Consider the following 19485-nt stretch of genomic DNA (forward strand, 5'->3'; position numbering starts at 1 on the left):
ATATTATTGTGTGTGTGTGTGTGTGTGTGTATACCATAGCCGTATCATATCTGAAATGCAACAGCACCATATACAGTGGTACCTCAGGTTAAGTACTTAATTCGTTCCAGAAGTCCGTACTTAACCTGAAATTGTTCTTCACCTGAAGCACCACTTTAGCTAATGGGGCCTCCCGCTGCTGCTGCGCCATCGGAGCACGGTTTCTGTTCTCATCCTGAAACAAAGTACTTAACCTGAAGCACTATTTCTGGGTTAGCGAGGTCTGTAACCTGAAGCGTATGTAACCTGAAGCGTATGTAACCTGAGGTACCACTGTAATATAGTGAAATCTTAGCAAAGCAGAAATGTAGCAGCACACTTTTAAAAACATCTTGAGGGTTGAGGAAAGCTTGTCAGAACAGATGTATCTTCATTTGAAGCTCATCAAATGTGGTGCCTGCCATACTGGGAGGGAAATCCAGAGGGTCAGTGCTGTCACAGGGAACACCCGCTTCTGATAAATTATTAGATGACAATCTGTTGGTGACCAAGTTGTTGGCAGGCCCTCCACTAAATATCCTAAAGTTCAGCTGATGCTGAAGAGGTCTGCATTACAGCAGTAGTTTAGGGCTTCTCCGTTCTGCTCCTTTTAAAGAAGAAAAGTGTGGTCAATTCTAAGCATGTTATTTTAAGCATCCTACCAAGTACAGTTTGTCTCCGTCCTAGACTTCTAGCCTTAGCATTTCAGTTGTGTGGTTGACTCTTTGTAGTAGCTGCTGGAGGCCCTTGCAAAGTGCCTTGGGACCTTCTTTTAAGGGTGGGAATAATTGGCATAATTGTCTACTGTCGTTGCAGTGTCCCAGCACAGGCTGTTCAATGAACACCTTGTTTCCGCAAGCAGCAACCCTGCCTTGGCTATGAGGCGGAAGAAGCATACGGAGAAGGAAGTACATGCTGATCTTATCAGTATCATCTCTGTCCGGCTGCGAGAGGGTTATAGTATCCGTGAGGTCAACGTCACAAAAGGTGATTCCCAGTAATCTTACTCTGCTTTGTGAAGTGTGGCCAGTGTTCATCTGATGCCCACTCAGACAATACCCAGAGCAGGTTCTGGGAGCCAAACGGAGTCCTCCAATCCCCCTCAGTTTGGCCCTCAGAACTTTCCTCTGGCCACATTCCTTGATAGCCTTGCATTGCACAGCTGAGTGTTTTTCGAGTTTCGCCTGACTGGAATGTGTCCTTGGACTCTGATTGTGCCTCCTGCTAACTGGGATGAGGGATAGGGCAGGGGTGTACGAATGTGTGTAGGAACTATCCTCCTGTACAAAGGTAAAATTCGCATTTGCTGCTTTTGCTTCTGTCCCCCACCCACCACTAGTATGTGATCCCTGGAAAGCTGCCCCGAAGGTAATGTGGCCCTTGGACTGAAATGTTCCCCATCCCTAATCCAGAATATAGCTCAAGCACACCATGTACCATCAGGGGTTTTCTTACTGCCCCCTAAGACAGGGGTCTGCAACCTTTAAGACAAAAAGAGCCACTTGGACCCGTTTCCGAAGAAAAAAAACCTGGGAGCCGCAAAACTCGTCATTATAAAAATAATTTTTTTGTCACTTTTTTATTATTTCTTTGTTTGACCCCTCAGAATTACTCCTCCTCATAGAAATAAACGTTAAATTAACAAGTTACCTTTTTTTGTGTGTGTGTTCTTCACTCCCCTTCAAAACAGTGACCAGCGTACATACCCCCTTTCAATGCAGTGACCAGCGTGCATGCCCCTTATAATGTAGCGGGCAGGCGGGCGGGAAGGTGACGTCGGGACGGTGCGTGACTAACGCACGCACCGCCCCCATGCGACTTCACAGCCAGTACAGCGCCCGCCACAGTGGGGAGTGTCGGGGCGCACAATGCGCCTCCTCCCCTCGCTAGTATCCGCCCCGGAGCCGCGGCAAAGGTGTAAAAGAGCCACATGTGGCTCCGGAGCCGCGGGTTGCAGACCCCTGTCCTAAGAGCTAGGGTGCTGGGACGGATGTAGTATTGGGTCTGAATGTGGTGACCTCGGGTTCACATTCTAGCTCACCAATGAAGCTTGCCAGAATGTCTTGGCTCTGTTTGTCTATCCATGTACAGTGGTGCCCCACAAGACGAACGCCTCGCAAGACGGAAAACCCGCTAGACGAAAGGGTTTTCCGTTTTGGAGGTGCTTCGCAAAACGAATTTCCCTATGGGCTTGCTTCGCAAGACGAAATGTCTTGCGAGTTCCTGCGGGTTCCCCCCCTTTCCCCCCCCTTTTCCTAAGCCGCTAAGCCACTTATCAGCTGATCCGCTGATAAGCTGCGCTAAACCGCTAATAGCACTAATCCGCTAAGCTGTCAATGGGCTTGCTTCGCAAGACGAAAAAACCGCTATACGAAGAGCCTCACAGAACGGATTAATTTCGTCTTGCGAGGCACCACTGTATCCAAGAACTTCATATAAATCAGCATAAATATTGGGCACCCATGGACCATGGGCCAGTTTAACACACCATCAGTGCGCAAAAGCTTGTAAGCATGATGGAACTGTATATATCTTCTCCCCATCCCTCCCACATTGTACTCAGCTTAAAGCTGCTATGGGAACCTGCGGCCCTACAGATGACCGTAGACTCCAGATCCCATCAGCCCCAGTGGTCAAGGGTGATAGGAGTTGTAATAGAACAACATCTGGGTGGCTGCAGATTCGCTATCCCTTTCTTAATCCCATTTTCTAGTTTTTTTTGGGGGGGGGTTCTGTTAAGAAAAAGATCTTGTCTCCATAGAAGCTAAAAATATCTTTTTTAAAAGAAAAGAAAATAAAAAGGGGGCAAGGAGCTGAGTTTTTCATCATCAAATCTTGTGCCATGCCATATTCTGACTAATATATTATGTATATGGACACAATGGAGCTTTTTTGGCTGTTAGTGTGTGAATAAAAAGTAGAAAGCTAGAAAGGAGACCAGAAACCTGATGCAACGGAGGCCACGCAGTGCATAGAGTCCCAGCACATTTTGAGCTGTGAGGCCAAGTATTCTTCAAGGGAATACTTGCTGCCAAATGTAGCTGCATGAATAAGAAATTCAAGCATGCACAGCAGATAAGTGGATGTTTCTGTGTTAGATTCAGAAACATGCAATTTGTCTCAAATGCACTGGGATTGTTAGTCTGTTGAAATAATAAATATTATACTCTCCCTATGTGGTCCGTGGCCCATGGGGTCTAAAAACGAGATAGTTGCTATCATCTGGGGTGAATGAGCCAAGTAAAATTATTGACCATGTTATATTTCACGGAAAGGCACTTTAATTGTGTGTTCCTGATCTTAGTCGGCTCTGTTAAAGGTCCTGAATCTGTGCCTCTTTGAGAAATGATGCATGTACATCCATCTCAAGGCGTAGTGCAGTGGGGGTGGGGGCAAGATGGGACGCTGACTATAACCCGTTTCTCTCAATCTTACTGCATGCTTATAGGTGGCACTCATCTAGAAGTGAAGTTAGTCCTGTTGTGGAAGCACAATATGAGAATTGAATACTTGGCAGTGGCCCCATGGCCCTTGGACCCTTCTAAACGTAGTACATGGGTGGAAGTGACTATGGAGGGCAGCTATGACATTTTGCACGACATCAGCTGCACCATGCGGAAACCTATCACCAGCCTGTACCGCACAACTGTGATACGCCGCTTCTGGAACACTTTGCAAAGGTAAGTCTGCTAGCGCCTGCCCTATTACTGGGGTGGTGGCTCTCTATATTTCCTTCCCAAAGGCATCAGGGGCAGTATGTATCTTCTTCTTTGAAGCTGTGTATTCACTCTTAAGGAGCAGTGCTTCTACTGCTGCTCTTAAACATATTGTTTTCCATCTCTGGTGCTGGACAGTGGCTGGGCACAGAAGACAATTTCATTACATGAGCAAAAGAGTTATCGCTGCTTGTAAGGAAAGTATGAATAGGAGATGGTAATTGTCTCTGGTAGATCAGCATTGACAATGCACTGGTGTAATGTAAATGTCACTGGTAGGGGCTATGTTGTCTTTTCAGCATCAACCAAACAGATCAGATGCTGGTTCACCTACAGTCGTTTGACAGTGTGCCAGAACACTTCACAATCCCTGAAAGCACTAGAAATGGAGTGCCTCTCTTCTACATTCCTCCAGGATCCACAACACCGGTATGTTGTCTGCTGTCTCTGATCCTTGACTGAGATAATAGAGGCACAGCTCTTATATCTAATTTAGCTGCCTGCCTGCCAAGCTCTGACCGAGTTGACTGCCTATTTTGTTCATCCTACTTTCAGGGGTGGATGATATTCTGCAGCTTTGTATTTCAATTATGTTGTATCTCTTTGGTAGGGTACTGCATGAACCCGTTCAGTTTTACTGTGTCTAGTCATACAGTTTCTTAGGTATTCCCTTCTGAGTTATCCCAAGTCAACCTGTATAGATGTGTATTTTTTAAGACCATCAATTAAAGATGGTGTGTGTGTGTGTGTGTGTGTGTGTGTGTGTGTGTGTGTGTTTGTAGGTTCTTGACTATATAGAGCCATTGCTTCTTATGCAACAGCAGGTTGCAAGCAGTAGACCAGGGGTCACCAACATCTGGCCTGGGGGCCGGATAAGGCCTGAAACCCTCGTTTATCCAGCCTGCGGCGACCACCCCCCCACTCTTACCTGCGCGGTTTGGGGACCCACTTCCGGGTTGGAGGAGCACCGGAAACAGTTTGTGCTCATGCGCAGGGCCTCCTACACATGCACAAATGCTATTTCCAGTGCTCCTCTGACCCGGATGTGCACCGGAAATAGCCTGTCTGCACACATACAGGCACATGCTCCCCTGCCTTTTGGCCCGCTGTGCGATTGTCACCAGGCCGAGGCAAGAAAAGCTTGCCGACCCCTGCAGTAGACTTTATTAAAATGACAGTTGCAGGCGTAGGTTAATCCATCAAAACCTTGCAGAAGGAGTATCTAATCTGAATTCAAATACCAAACAAATATTCTGGAAACCATTGGTTGACTAGGTAAATAATACAGTTCTTGTTTGCCTGTCCTTTACTGTGCTGCTCGATGGGCTGTTCTGTGTAGCCTTTGTATTTGGCTACTGCAATAGGGAAAATTCCAAAAGATAAACCCTATTCCTCTCAATCCTTTTAACCTTATTATTTGCAATAACTTTGCAGCTAATTTCTGTTTCTTTGTTTTTAAATGCTCATTTTCTTAATTTTTTATACAGTAAGCCCAGATCGATTGCATACAAATAAACGGTAAAAAATTGTAAAAACATATAAGGAAACCAGAGCTTCAACCTAGCATGCACGATCACTTCTAACTGCAAAATAAATGTGTAATATAGAGAGGAATGCAGATCTGTGTAAGAACTCTCAGTGCAACACATTTGTCAAACCCCCAAAGAACAGATGTCTGAGTAATAGGTCTAACCAAAAAGTTTTGTGAAGATCCGGGGTCTTGCAGATACACCTTGACTCACCAGATAATGCAAAAACAGACCCCATGCACATATAAAATTATCTCTCTTTATTTTGCCTCACAACACACAATGACATTGTGTCAATTTTTCAGCTAATGCAATTAAGCATACCTTTGCCTACCAGCCTTGCATAGTGAAAGAGAAAACTGAAATAAGGGCAAGTCCTGGGTCAGGAAAAACTCTGGTTAAGAATATCCGTGATTTCTTGGAGTAGTACCACAGGTCAAGATCACCACAAATGAAACATTGCACCAGTTTTATCGCATCCCTTCCCAGTACAGCATAGACACAGTGTTATTCATGCAACCCAGTTTAACCAGGATAACGTCCACCTGTATATTAGCTCCAGTGTGGTCTCTCTTAACTTTGCAGACACAAACTTCAGTGTCGTCTTTGATCACACAGCATTCCAAACATTTCCCTTGATTTCGGGTCCACCTCCCAAGCTCTGCATAGGCCCTTAGTCGTGCCACAGAACTTGGGAAGCAAAATCCTGTATACAACACGGTTATCAAACACTTGATTTCTTGGCCATCACACTCTGGATATTTGCACTCCTACATCGGAGCTGGCATGATTCATAATAAAACTGAAGGTTTGGGATCTCCCTTCCACCCCATTCCTTGTTTGATACGTAATGGTTTTGCTCACTAGGGGCCTCTGCCTTCCCTTAATGAAGCCATTAAGCAACTTTTGCCATTCTCTAATCACTCCATCATCCAACCAGATGGGGGGAGCATGTGGAATAAGAACAAGAATCAAGGTAACAAAAGATGCTTTTACCGCTGAGATTCTCTCTAACTAGGTGAGATTGAGAGCTCCATCTGTGTAAGTCGGTTTTGACATCTTTCACTAGTGAGTAATAATTTTTCCTTTTGAGTTGCTGAAGCAGTTAGATGATCACTGTCCCCAGATACTTTAGGCACCTGAGCTGCAAAGTAAAACTGCAAGTGCTTTGTAGTTGATCAGCTAGTGGTATGCCTATACATAACATAACATACTTACCACAGTTCACTTCAAGACCAGTTGCAGAGTGAAAGGGGTTCAAGACTATTTGGATCTCAGGTCAGACTTTGATGGGATCTTTCAGAAAAAGGCTATTGTCAGCAAACTGGCTGAGTACATGCTCTCTGCCATTTACACCTAGGCCTTCCACCTTGTTATTGTTGCATGTTAAAATTAGTCAGAGTTTCCATAACCATAAACAGCAAGGGCGAAAGGGGGCATTCCTGTTGAGTGGCTCTGCAGAGGTAGAAGAAAGGAGAATCCAGGCTGCTCCCCTCATTGCCACTTGTGATTCAAAAACAGAGTTCCAAAGTTAACTTAATCAGCTGAAAGGGCTACTATATCCTGTCCATTTCCTTGAACACAATTTAGGAGACTAACACCACCTATGTCTCTTGGTGTTGACTAATCTCTGTCAAATTAAGAACCCCATAGATCAGGTCAGACATCTGCCTCTGAGGCACAAGCCCCTTTTGATCTGCTCCAATGTAGTGGCCAAAAACAAGTTCAGTCAGAATGCCAAGACTACAGACGAGTAAAGGCGTCCTGATTAAGCAGGGCAAGCTAATCTTTATTTGATCTTCTAGAGTCCTCAAGGCAGCTGTCTTGAGTTTCTGAGCCGTTGTTCATCTTTCATATTAATGCTAGCCATCTGTCTCCACATGCCCTCTCTTCCAGCTTCCCCTATAGGTTTTACCTCACAGCCCATTCTTAGCACTTATTGTTCTGTTTATATGTAGCATTTTCATTAAGTACACTCGTTGATTTTCTGCACCATGCATTGACAATCTAGCTTGTTGCAGTTCATTTTGACCATTGCATATATAATGTCAGGCCCTCATAGGGTCTGTCTTAGGCGAACGCTCAGAGCTGCTCTTTTCATTGCTGGTTAAAAACAAATGGGGTGCTACATATTCTCTCAGTAGGAAATTTTGGGTGGTATTCTACTAACTATTTCCATCAGCACAAGGATTACAGTTAACTGAATGTGGCTTCCCCCTCTCCTCTCTGCAAATATGCCCTGTGCCCTCCTCAAATCTGCTCCAGAGAGTTGGAGGAACCCTTAGGGCAGATTTGGGGGAAGAGAGGGAGGTAGTTTCATTATGGCACCCAGGCACTGCGATGGCAGCAATTTGTGAGTTTGTCCTTGGTGTCTGTAACTTCTGATGAAGATGATTTTGAACTGTTTCAGGGGAATGGCATAATTTGACCAACCTTGTGCTTAACCACCTAGCATGACGGCTTTTGGGGGGGGGGGGGCAGAATGTGCTGCACTCCACCGTAGAACCAAAGGCGAAGGCACCAACAGAGTACTATTTCCCTCCCTCTTAGGTACTGTCGTTGCAGCACAGCAGCTCGGACTCCTGCCACTCGCAGTTTGCAGCCTATTGGAAGCCCATTCTGTCTATGGATGCCAACTTCTGGCAGAGGTGGCTGCACATGCACCGCATCGTAATCCTCTTGGAGCATGACATGTATGTGCACGCTGGGTTGCTGTGTGTCTCTTGGTTGGGGGAGCATGCATAGAGATAGCTGAAGTACCCCAGCCACAGTGCAAATCTTGCTAAGTGGCTTAGCCTGTGGTTTTGCTTGTTCTTAGCGATAGCATCGAAATGGCTGAGGGAGAGCTCTCACATGTGTGTTTTGCCCAAGAGTAGAAGGATGAGGAACCAGCAGTCTATCCTGGACCATGAGTAGTAACCCTTTGATGTACTTCCCAGGCCAGTCCCAAAGCATTTGCACACCCCAGGCAACAACGGCCGCTACAGCACTATTCAGTGCCGCATCTCGCACTCGGCGCTGACTTCCTTGCTGCGTGACTGGAGTAGCTTTGTGCTTGTGGAAGGCTACTCCTACGTCAAGCTCATGCGCAGGTAAGGCACTTAATAAAGGGGTGGGGCAGCTGGGGATGAGACGTTGTATAAGGTCCGCACCTTAGATTGGGGGTTAAGGTAGAAAAAGTTGTGTTGATGCTCGTTCCACCTGCTGTTTGTCGTTCTCCATTCTGCAGTTCTGAGGATCAGCCTCCTTTTTCATTCTATGTGGTGCGGATCATTTCCAAAACTCCCTGCATGGTCCTTCGTCTGGGGTTCCCCATTGGGACGCTTGCTAAGATCAGGAACAAAGTGAGTACTGGATTTCCTCAGGTCATAGTAAGCATTTAGCAAAACTGCATTTACACAGCAAGAATCGGTTCAGTGGGTATTTTGGGGGGAAGTAAAGCCTTCAGCACTAGCAAGCAGCAATATGTTCTCCTGTACATTCAACAGCATCTGAAGTCCTCCTTGGGCTTCATAGACTAGAAGCCTTGTTTCTAGGCCTAAATAATATTGGTGGGCAAAGCTAGCGGCAGGACCCATACCTCCCACTCTCCTCCAGTAATGCAGCAAACTTGTCTAAAATTGCCTAGGCATATGGTATTTCTGGAACTGATCCAGGTCTTGATGGACATCTAAGAGGCAGGCTGTAGTCTCTTTCTGGGCTGCTTTAAGTAAGGAGGCTTCCATGGGGAATTCCCTTGTGGGGCTGATGTCTTAGTTTTTGGGACATCAGGTAACATTGCTGACAAAGACAGACCAGTACACCTGGGGGATTTTGGAGCCAGAGTTGCAGCTTCTACAAAGAGAACAGCAGGGTCCAAGGAGCTATGAGGGATTCAGGTTCCACAACAGCAGCTGTTCATATGTAAGGGGCAGGCAAACGTTCTGCTCCAGTGTTTGTGCCCATCTACTTCTCTCCCAACAGATAGTAGAAGAATTAAGAGATCGTATCCTTCAGCTGCGCTTCCCCCACAGAGTCCAGAGCAAAGAGGCAACGCCAAAAGTGAAGCGGAAGGCCCTGGGCAGCAGCTCCCCATCAAAATCTCCTCCTGTGCCTGGGGCCCAGCCAACCCTCTCGGACAGGCCTTGCCTTATTGTGCTGCACAAGCCTCTGGAGAAGCTCCTGATTAGGTAACAGGGACAGGACATGCAGAACATTCGGTACCTTAAAGCTTCAGTAGGCCTGGAACAGGCAGACCCTGGCATATGATTTGGCCACTGTGGAGGTTGTAAGTATCAGAAGTTGGACTGGACCCCAAAAGCCTTCAGGGGTAGCTAACCTGGTATTTGGGGTTACAGCTCCCATCACCCCTTCCTTCAGTCAGTATGCCCAATGGTCAGGAGTGATTGGAGTTTTAGTCCAAAACCTCTGGAGGACACTGTGTTAACTACTTGTTGGTCTAGGTCAGCAAGCTATTTCCCACAGGGACCCGCCTAGTGCCTACAGGGAAAAGCACAAGCAGGGTATGAGGACATCAGTGCTCTCTCGCTGTTGTGGCCCAGCAGCTGCTATGCAGAGGCATGCTGCCCCTGATCCTGTGGTTTAATACTAAATAGCTGTTATCCTCCATTAATTTACCTAATTGTCTTTTGAAACCAACCAATTTTGTGGCCAGTCCCACATTATGTGGCAGCAGATTATGTAACTTAATTGTCAGTTGTTTGTAAAGGTACTCAATCTCTCGCCCTTCAGGCTTGGTGGAGAGCCCTGGATTCTTTAACATTATGAGAGAGGGCGACTAACCGGCTTGGGCTGTGGGAATTTGACACCCTTCCTGCTTAGGGGCTGCAAAGGCTGCAGGCAGGTGTGGTAAACAAAGCAGAGTATGCTTTGTAATTCTGGGAATCTTTTCACTTTAAAAAGATGTTTTTGCCCCTAGACAATTTTTGGTGGGAAAGCTGAAATGTTTAATGGAAGTTGAGCATGAAAGGCTCATCGGATTAGGCTTCTGGGCTTGTTTTCAATCCTTCTTCAAAAAACCCACCACTTCTGCTTTCCCATATTTGCCAATCCTTTTCCTACAGGTTCCACAGTCCTATTATCCATGCCTGCCCTCTCCTGTGTTATGCAATCTGTGGTTTTTAATTTGTTTTTACTTTTAAAAAAACTCCAATTCTTTGTGGAATTTAAGAAGCACTGCTGATTATATGCCCCTCCAATAAGCCTACATAAATTCCTTAATTAAAATGGAAATTTTGTGCCTGCAGGAAATTCTCTTAATATATGGTGTGTTCTTTTGTGATGTCTTTGCCATTGTGTACACAAGCCTTTTTTTCTGCACACTGGGGTGGGCTTTTGCGGTGGACTTCAGGCTGAGAAGGCGCAGAGATGACTCACTGGCGTCTCAAAAGTGTTCTCCATGGGGCCAGTACGAACGCGACAGCCTCCCAGCTGTAGTCATGTTCACTTCCTCTCTCCACTTCCTAGATATGAGAAGTTGCCCTCTGACTATCGTGTTCCATGCCTCCTGCCTCTGGAGAATCCCCCCATGTCCGGCCCTCTCACCATGGTGGCCAACCGCACAGCTTCCTCCACCCTGGCTTCCTTGTCTCGCTACTTCTACCACCAGCGCTGGATCTGGTGTGTGCAGTCGGGGCTGGTACCCACAGTGCCCATCACAGCCGTGGCGCAACTGCTGTCCACTCTCACAGAGTAAGTGCCCATTTCATTGCAAAGCCTGAATCTGAGCCCACCCAAAGAGCTGCGGAGGAGAAGGATAGTTGTCCTACTTAGGTTTTTTCTGCCGGTGTCGGATAGATGGGTGTGACTGAGCTCTTGATGATGGGGGGGGGGGTTGCATTGCTTTGAGAGAGACTACGAAGGGTTGGAGTGTGAGGCATACACAGGTGAGGGTGTTGTAAGAACCTGGTAACCTGCCATAGTTTTCCTCTGGGGTGTGCAGGGTTCGTCTGTCCGAGGGCTTTCATTTTGCGTCCAGTGGCGATGGAATTATCAGTATGGTGCTGGAGTTGCCCATGAAGGTAAACACGGTTTGCTCTTCCCCTTTGGTTTGATACCCTTCCTCTTGCCTCCAGTGTTGCCACATCATCGTGATCCCAGTAAGGGCTGATCTCAATCTGTGGGTGGCATGGGGTGGATGCAGAGACACCTGTGGCCTGGCCTAATGCACCTGTGTTAACTCCCTGACCCTGACGTGTCGAAACCTATTTTGTGTGCCATTCTCTCAGGAGTTTTCCTGTTGGTCCTGTTTACAAGGGTGGCTGCCCCGTGACCTGCAGGCCACATCTGGCCCACCCACCCCCAGAGATTTTCATGGTGCTTGAAGGCCCCCCCCCCCAATTTGTCATTAAAAACATGATTCCATGGCCCTCAGCCCCCAAAAGGCTAGTCCACCCATAATAAAGAAGGTCAGCAGGTGGAAATGGCATCCGGCTGATGCTCCTCCCATGGCCTCTGAGGAAGGGAATGAGAAGTTTCCCAATGTTACAGCCCAGGGAGGGGCAGGGAGTTCTCCTGATAAGATTTGCCTGGTAAACATCCTCCCAGTTCTGTTCTGTCTAGCCCCCTCCTCCATGGAAAGCCAAAACCAAAAGAAACATTGAGCCCAGAGTGTGTGCTGGCTGGGCCAGATGTTGGCAAGTTGTACTGCTTGGCTGCTTCTCTCCTAGCCTCAGACGTGCCTTAGGAGAGAGGTGATGCAGCAGCAGGATAGGCTGACGTAGATTGTTCTTCCACAGAGTGACTCCTCAAGAGAGAGCGGCAGTGAGAAGCACAGCTGCATTGTCCAATACGTGCTGTTCCCTCCACATTCCACTTCAACCAAAGACAGGTGAGGGTAAGGGATTGTCAACCCTGGGGTCATGGAAGAAGTCCTGCCACTACAGGCAGCTTGCAGGAACAGGGACTTCTGGGTGCAGCTGGAGAGTCCCCAGGAAACGTTGGGGTTGTGGATTAAACTGCCAAATATCAAACATTACCCCTTGCTTCTGGTCTGCCACTGCTTACAGTGGCAAGGGGGCTTCTGGTTGGGAGTGCCTGGGTGTCCTTCCTGCCTAGACAGGTTGCAAGCATCACGTTGTGAGAGCTCAAAGACTTTCTCTGCTAAGTGCCTTGCTGGCACCCCAGATTGTGCTCCCCAAAATAAGTACTGTATGTATGTGTGAACACTGCCCCAGTCTATCTGGGCTGGAAGCCAGCTCTTCCAAGGCCTTTATTGGCAGTGCTTGTCCAGAACCCAGAGTTCTCCAAAGTACATGTAAAGAACCAGAGGAAAGAATCACTGGCTGTGTCGTAACTGGAAGTTGATTAGCTTACCTCAGTTTACCTTTGCACAGCACTCCATGCCTTATAGTTGTCCAGCAAAAATGTGGGGGTGGAAGTCAGCTGAACAGACTAAGAGGAATGCATAACAGCTGCACAACAAGTACAAAGCGGATGTGCCAAACCACTGAGTGTTTCCTTGGTGTGGTATTTCTTGTATTAACACCTCATCGCTCCAAGGCTACGTAGGCTTTAAAAATATTTGAGGCATACTTGTTTTCATGGCCCTGATGCCAAGCCAAAGAATGTGGAAGTGGCCTCCTTTTTGTGGGTGCCTAGTCTAGGATCCGGGACGCAGGTGGCACTGTGGGTTAAACCACAGAGCCTAGGACTTGCCAATCAGAAGGTTGGCGGTTCGAATCCCCGCAACGGGGTGAGCTCCCATTGCTCGGTCCCTGCTCCTGCCAACCTAGCAGTTCAAAAGCATGTCAAAGTGCAAGTAGATAAATAGGTACCACTCTGGCGGGAAGGTAAATGGCATTTCCACAAAGGCCCAAGGCCCATTTATGCCCCTTAAGAACATAAGAGCTCTGAGGGATCAGGCCAAAAGCCATTCCGTTCTTACGGTGACCAACCAGATGCCTATGGGAAGGCACACAAGGGCAGTAGTGCTCACCCACTTGTGGTTCTCTGCAACTGGTACTCAGTAGCATACCATGTCTGGCACTGGAAGCAGATCACAGCCATTGTGGCTAGTAGCGTCACAAGACAGGCTAAATGATGACTTTGCTTATACGCAGTGGCCTGGCCTGGTATTCTCATCAGATGATGGGAAAGACTAGTCCCTGGACAATTCAATACTATGGGGATTCAGGCAAATAAGAAGCAGAAGCCAAGGAAATGTGAGGAGCACTCACTGATGCCCAAGCCATGCTTACAATGTTTCGCTTGCTCTCCAGTTTCTCCACAGATGATGACAATGATACAGAGGTGGAAGCTATTGAGGTGGACATGGAGCTGAACCTTGTTACAGAGTGTTGGGTGGAGCCACAAAGTGGCTGTGTGAATAGTGCATCAGAAAGCTGGCGACACTTACATGGCCTGTCTTACCAGAAAATTCCCAAAGCGGTACGTTCCTTTGGTGGTGAGGGAAAGGGAAGGCAACCTCTGGGACCATTGCCTTGCAGCGACCATGACTGACAGCTGGTATTTCCTGGCTTTTGGTCTTGGGGGCCAGAATGGGAGCTGTCCAAATGCTTTATAGGTGAGGAGCCTCTGTCATGATGATCTGCCCAGCCACCATTATTGTTTGTTGTGAAAACACTACCTTCTCCTCCTTGGGGAGGAGTTGCTTTTTCCCCTACTAGGATTTTTCTCATCAAATAATTATCTGAACATGAATTTTACTCCCATTGGAGCATATATGGACAAGATTTGTATACCTGGTCCAAGTTTATCCTTGGCATCTCTGTGTCTTAACGGAGTGGTATTTCTGAAATCGTAAAGTCTTTGTGTTGCCAAGCCCTGCGTCTTACTTCAGATCCCTCTTCCAGCTTTACCCTCGAGATCTAATGTGCATCCATACCATGCTTGCCTTTGAGTATATCAGCCAACTGTGCCAGAACAAGGACTGGGTCTTCCCAGCATGTGATCCAAGACCCACTACTGCCGAAGGTGATTCTCCTAGCATGTGCTTTCTGGGCATTTTGAGATGGGGCTGTTCCTGTGGCTTGACAGAGATTATACTCCTACTTTTTGCCGTAGGTTGTGGTGCTGGAAGCGGCTCCCGGGTACATGAAATTCCATTCCAGTTTGACCTCATGAAGCTATTGCCAAAGTGTCAGCAGATTGAAATGTCCTTCCTGATGCTGACAGGAGGTAAGTCAACTTAGGCCTGAAACTTTTGCACATTTCTCCTGCGGAAAGGGCATGGCCGGGGCTCAGTGCTTCTTGTCTCCAGAATAGCCAAAGCGCGTTAACCAAGAGTGCCTCTGGGCAATGCAGGCTATGTGTGCCTTTCTTCTGAATTACCACCGTCTACACTTCTGGGTTTGTAAACCACTTTGAGGGTATTTTCCTTACAATCATCAGTATATACATTTTTTACATATATGTATAACACAACATAATAATATGTATAAGTATATGCACTTATATATAGGCAACCCCCAGTTTGTGTGGGGGTTGCATTCTAGGTCATTGCGCATGATGGCAGAGCACGTCTAAGCCTGCCCTGTTATGCCCCCGCCCTTGTCCTATTCCGCCTCCTTTTCCTGCCGCCTCTGGGATCACAGTGATGCATGCATGCATGGTTGTGCATGCTTTGAATGCGTGCAAAATGGTTGTTGCCTGTATATGTCTTCCAGTAAGATGGTGCAGGAGACCTGGTCCCTCTTTTTTTAAAAAACTTGTATATAGGAAAAATAAGATGAAATAGTGAAACCAGTAGAATTGGAAATAAACCTCATAACGGGAAAGATTAAGGAAAGTGATGGATAATGAAAATAATAAGAAGCAAAATGTATAAGGAGATTAATATAACAGTAGTTGTAAATGAATACAGACATACAACAAGAATTGTATAAACAGGAGGATTTATTTGTTTATGGATATACTATGGACAAATATGGAAAATGAATAACAATATACAAAATGGATGAAAATAATGCGATAAAATTGTATGTGATATAAAAAACCAGAAGAAGGAAGGAGGGAAGTCAGCGCTTAGGAGCAAGTATAAATGTAAAATGCAACACATTATGTGTATATGGAGTATGCAACCAGAAAACTAATAAAGATTATTGGGTGGGGGGGACTTCTTGCCATATCTGCCATTGAACATGAGATGTAATGAAGCAGTAGGAAGGGATCTTCGTTTTGAATCACTGGAACGCCTTCCAAACCCCATTCCTATTGCTTTAAGCTGGGCCAGGGAGGTTGGGTGCTCTTGTCTGACTTAGTCCCACGAAGCTGTCAGACCTGCATGTGCAGTGGGTGGGTGTGCTAGGCTGGGGCAACAGAAAAATCGGTTTGCTTGAATTTTTGGTTTTCCACCTATAATAGAGGATGATGGGATCGCAAAGGACTCTTCCTTCTTGCCCAATGAAATGCTCCTCAGCCTCTTCCATGGCTGCCTCCAGCATGACCTCAGCGACAGGGAGATCATGCTATCTGGCACAGATCATATAACCTTCATGGAGCAGGTGCTGCAGCGGGACAGAGATGGCCACCCAGCCCCATTTATGCTCCCAGTGGTCCAAGGTAAGAGGACATGCATGCAGCTGTTTTTGCCTTTCTCCATTCCCCTGATGGCTTCTGACCATTTTACGTCCCTCTCAACAGAGCCTCCCAAGGCCTCTGTGCTCCCTGAACATCGGGATCCAGCCAACACCTACCATTCTGTTGGCAGCAAAGACAGGACTACCTCTGCAGTTACACAACAGGTACAGCATCCCCTTGACCTCTGTATCAAACTGCCAAGGACCCCAGAGAGCCCCCTGAACTTGAGAGGTTCCTTCTGCTATTCTCTTCTGAAGGAGATCTTTCTTGGGGTGATCTCAGTGCACATGGGCAACAGTGAGTAGGCAACCGAATCCGCTCCAGTAGCTTGACTGAGTTGTAACAGTTCTGTCTCAATCAGTCATTATGTTTTTGTATCTAAAGGGCTATGTGAATGACTGACGAGAGAGTTATCTACCTTTGCTACCAAAAATGTGTGTCAACACACTTTGCTTGTTAAATCTGGGTGAGGAGCAGGGTTCCTATGTCAAAATGCCATGGCCATGTTCAATTTGACTTTACTGTCTTAGGCTCCAAACAATGCAGAGGGGTCAAGAGATGAGATCTTACCAGCACCTGAGGACCTCTTCCCCCAGTGGCGATGCTATGCCAAGCTTGTAAATCCACAGCATCTTTTCCTCACCTTCCTACCAGCCACATTTCCAGGTAAGGCAAACTATATCAGAAAGGGAATTGGACACCTGCCTGAGGAAATGAAGTCGTACAGAGATGAGACAGGTGCTCGCCAATATTCTGTAGACTGTAGGCTGTGCCACAGGTTTAAATTCTCACTCTTTAAGGACTAGAAGATTGTTGCTTTGTTTTCTTTAAGAGAACCACCTGATTACTTTCTTGTGTGGTACAGTAGGAAGATTACTGCAGATGCGATGTTCTGACTTATGTCGCTTGCTATATATCCCATGAATGAAGCCAGATGCGATGACAGCAAATAATGTGCAATAAACTCTTACCATCTTTTCCAGACATACAGAGGTTGATGGTTCAGGGGACAGATAAACCTTCCAAAGAGCAGGAACCAACACTTTCCCAAGGAGAAAAGGAACTGGAGACTGCAGGGGTGCTTCCAACCGTCAGTGTTACACCAGCCAATGGTACTAACTTTGTTTTGGGCTTCCTTGCACCACAGGCAGTCTCCTGTGTTTGGAATCAGATGGGAGGTGAAGGAGATAATGGAAGTTGCATGAGGTTCTGGTTGTAGGTGTTCAGGATCATACACTTTTAGCCAAGGGCGCAAATTTGAATAAGATCCATACACAAGCATATCATTGGGAAGATGTTCATGTTTATGTCAGTCTCTCTTGAACCCTGACACAGGCTTGCTGGAGTGGGTTGGGTGAAGACCCAACCGCACCCCAGAGGACATTGGGGATGTTTACACGTGCTGGGTGGGGCTGATTGTACTCGAAAAACATCTGCAAGGCACCAGGCTGGTGAACGTCAGTCTATGTTTCTTGTGACTGCCAGCAGCTCTCTAGCAAGTCACCAGCAAAAGTCTTTCCTACTACCTGCCCACAAGATAATTTTAAAACTGGGAATCCATTAATACCTTCTGCAGGCAGAGCACATGCCCTTCTGCTGCAGAAGGGCAGGGGGAAGTAAAGCACTACCTGAAGTGCCTTGAGGCAGAGGAAAGGCTGCACATTTCAACTGTTCGGCTCTGAGTCATGCAAGGTGCGCTGTGTGCCATGTCAAGGTGCATAGAAAGAGCATCATTTCCTTCTTCTTTGAGCTGTGAGCTTGAGGCTGCTTCTCATCCTCCAAGATGTATCCCGTCTACAGAAATTGGCCAGGACTCGGGAGATCCAGACGCAGTACCGAGAAGAGAAGGGCGTATCTCCTTCAGCCGCCAGACATCCCAGCTTGACCTGGGCGAGAGCTGCCGAGCCCGCTGCCCTGTCTATGTCTACAGCTGCTCCTTGGAGCTGTTGCGGGAGCAGATGATCAGTCCCAGGCTAGATAAGCCTCTGCGGGACATCTTTTTCAGGTGAGCTCAGGAGCACCTCTGCACTTGTTGGGCAGATCTTGGCCTTCGAGATTGTACAGAGGCAATCACTACTCAGTTTCCAGCTGCTTGGGCAGGGATATGTATATGTATATTAGGCCAAGCGCTAGTATTGCGGGCAGAGCCTTAGGAGAGTGTGTGATCTGGAGGGAGAACTTAGGTGAGGGAGGAATGTGGGCCTTGTCCTAGAATCTAGATGGTCAACGTTGGATGATTTTGTCTTCCAGAAGCCAGTCAGTGGAGCGCCCCACCAGCACTCCCTGGCTAGATGCCAAGCACAAGGAATTGCTGAGTTTCTGTACCTTGCTGCAAGAGCATTCCCATCAGTGCTATGTGAAAGGTAAAGGATAGATATTCCCTGGTTGGGTTGCTGTCCCCAGAGTGGGAGGAAGCTGGCTTTTCTGTTACCCCTCTGGGCCTGACTTCCTTCTGGAGCACCAGGAGGGGCCCATGCAACTGTGGCAAACTTGCAGTTCCCCATACTTAGAGTGAACCTGATTGGCGGCTTGGTGGTATTTAAATGGGCCACAGCCTCCACTAGCAAAACCTGCTGTGTTATTCTGCTCCCCCACTCCACCCAACATTCATCATTTCTGCTGCTTACCATGTTGCTGTTTCTGGGTGAATCTACAGGGCCAGCTGACACTCTGATCCTCTGATTCTTTGCAGGGCTGTTCCAGAGCCTACAACAGGGCCACAGCATTAGCTGCCCTGATCTGCTCATAGCCATGGATTATTGTGAGGAGCTCTTGCAGGAGATAGACATCACGAGCTTTCTGCTTACTCTGTGCAACCACGTGCGATCCTTCTGTGAGCGCCACCAGCATCTGCCCACCATATTGGAAGGGGAATCGACGCAGGCCCCCCGAGCGCGGGGTGTGCTAGTCTCTGTTTCCAGGTGGGATGCCTGCTTCCATATAGAGAGATCAGAATGAATTGTAACTCTGGGGTGGCCTTGGCAGTGTTGGAAGAAGAATGTATCTTGCGGGGCTTCCCTCTGCTGGTCTTGTATGTAGTGGATTGTAGCCTAATAGGCTTATTTCATCCATGGCCCCCAAATGTCAGAAGTTTGCCAGAGTCCCATTCAGTGCACTAAAATGGCTCCCTCTCTAATGTTCCAAGCGGGGTTCTGATTCTGGAGCCATGCAAGGCTCTGTATGGGGAAGGGAAAAACACAACCAAGTCAAATGCACATAAGCAACAAAGAGGGCTTGCACACACTTTAGATCAGGGATGGGTTTAAGCTTTTTCAGAGGTGTTTTTAATAGGGTTCCTTATTTGTTTTTTAAAATATTTCTATTTATTGCATGTTTTTAGTTGTGTCTGTTTTAATTTATGTTGTGGGCTGCATTGGAGAAAGGCAGGCTATACAATGAATGAATGAATGAATGAATGGATAGGTGTCAGTCTATAATGTCGATTGGCCTTGGTTGAATTATTGAATATCCAGCCTTCTGTTTTCAGTCAAATAAGCCGTCAAATAAGGATCAAGATTGAAGCTGGGCAAGGAGTCAGATTACCAGGTCACCCAGTTCATGTGCATTTTTGTAATTGCTATACTCAAGGAATTAATTTGCATCTCTCATTCCGTCATTTAAAGAATTTCACCTCCTTCCCCACCTTTTTTAATTTAAAAAAAAAAAGCTTTTAAGCTTTTTCT

General features: G+C 46.9%; 2 protein-coding genes across 3 annotated transcripts in view; one reads left to right on the forward strand and one right to left on the reverse strand.

Moving 5' to 3' along the window:
- Positions 1 to 19485, reverse strand: part of MED8 (mediator complex subunit 8) — a 245683-nt gene that overhangs the window by 49995 nt on the left and 176203 nt on the right. The gene's annotated exons all lie outside the window — the stretch shown is intronic.
- SZT2 (SZT2 subunit of KICSTOR complex) overlaps positions 1 to 19485 on the forward strand; it is an 86213-nt gene that overhangs the window by 25771 nt on the left and 40957 nt on the right. For both annotated transcript variants that reach the window (XM_081865620.1, XM_081865619.1), the window contains exons 9-28: positions 835 to 1005; positions 3467 to 3698; positions 4034 to 4163; positions 7814 to 7956; positions 8203 to 8355; positions 8493 to 8607; positions 9227 to 9432; positions 10730 to 10954; positions 11205 to 11283; positions 12001 to 12092; positions 13483 to 13651; positions 14077 to 14197; positions 14288 to 14401; positions 15587 to 15784; positions 15866 to 15966; positions 16333 to 16468; positions 16786 to 16914; positions 17603 to 17807; positions 18053 to 18165; positions 18495 to 18723. In XM_081865620.1, coding sequence (XP_081721746.1) covers positions 835 to 1005; positions 3467 to 3698; positions 4034 to 4163; positions 7814 to 7956; positions 8203 to 8355; positions 8493 to 8607; positions 9227 to 9432; positions 10730 to 10954; positions 11205 to 11283; positions 12001 to 12092; positions 13483 to 13651; positions 14077 to 14197; positions 14288 to 14401; positions 15587 to 15784; positions 15866 to 15966; positions 16333 to 16468; positions 16786 to 16914; positions 17603 to 17807; positions 18053 to 18165; positions 18495 to 18723 — 3061 coding nt within the window. The remainder of the gene's footprint in view (positions 1 to 834; positions 1006 to 3466; positions 3699 to 4033; positions 4164 to 7813; positions 7957 to 8202; positions 8356 to 8492; positions 8608 to 9226; positions 9433 to 10729; positions 10955 to 11204; positions 11284 to 12000; positions 12093 to 13482; positions 13652 to 14076; positions 14198 to 14287; positions 14402 to 15586; positions 15785 to 15865; positions 15967 to 16332; positions 16469 to 16785; positions 16915 to 17602; positions 17808 to 18052; positions 18166 to 18494; positions 18724 to 19485) is intronic.

This window comes from Podarcis erhardii (assembly GCF_964252035.2).
Source record: "Podarcis erhardii genome assembly, chromosome: 6".
Taxonomy (NCBI): Eukaryota; Metazoa; Chordata; class Lepidosauria; order Squamata; family Lacertidae; genus Podarcis; species Podarcis erhardii.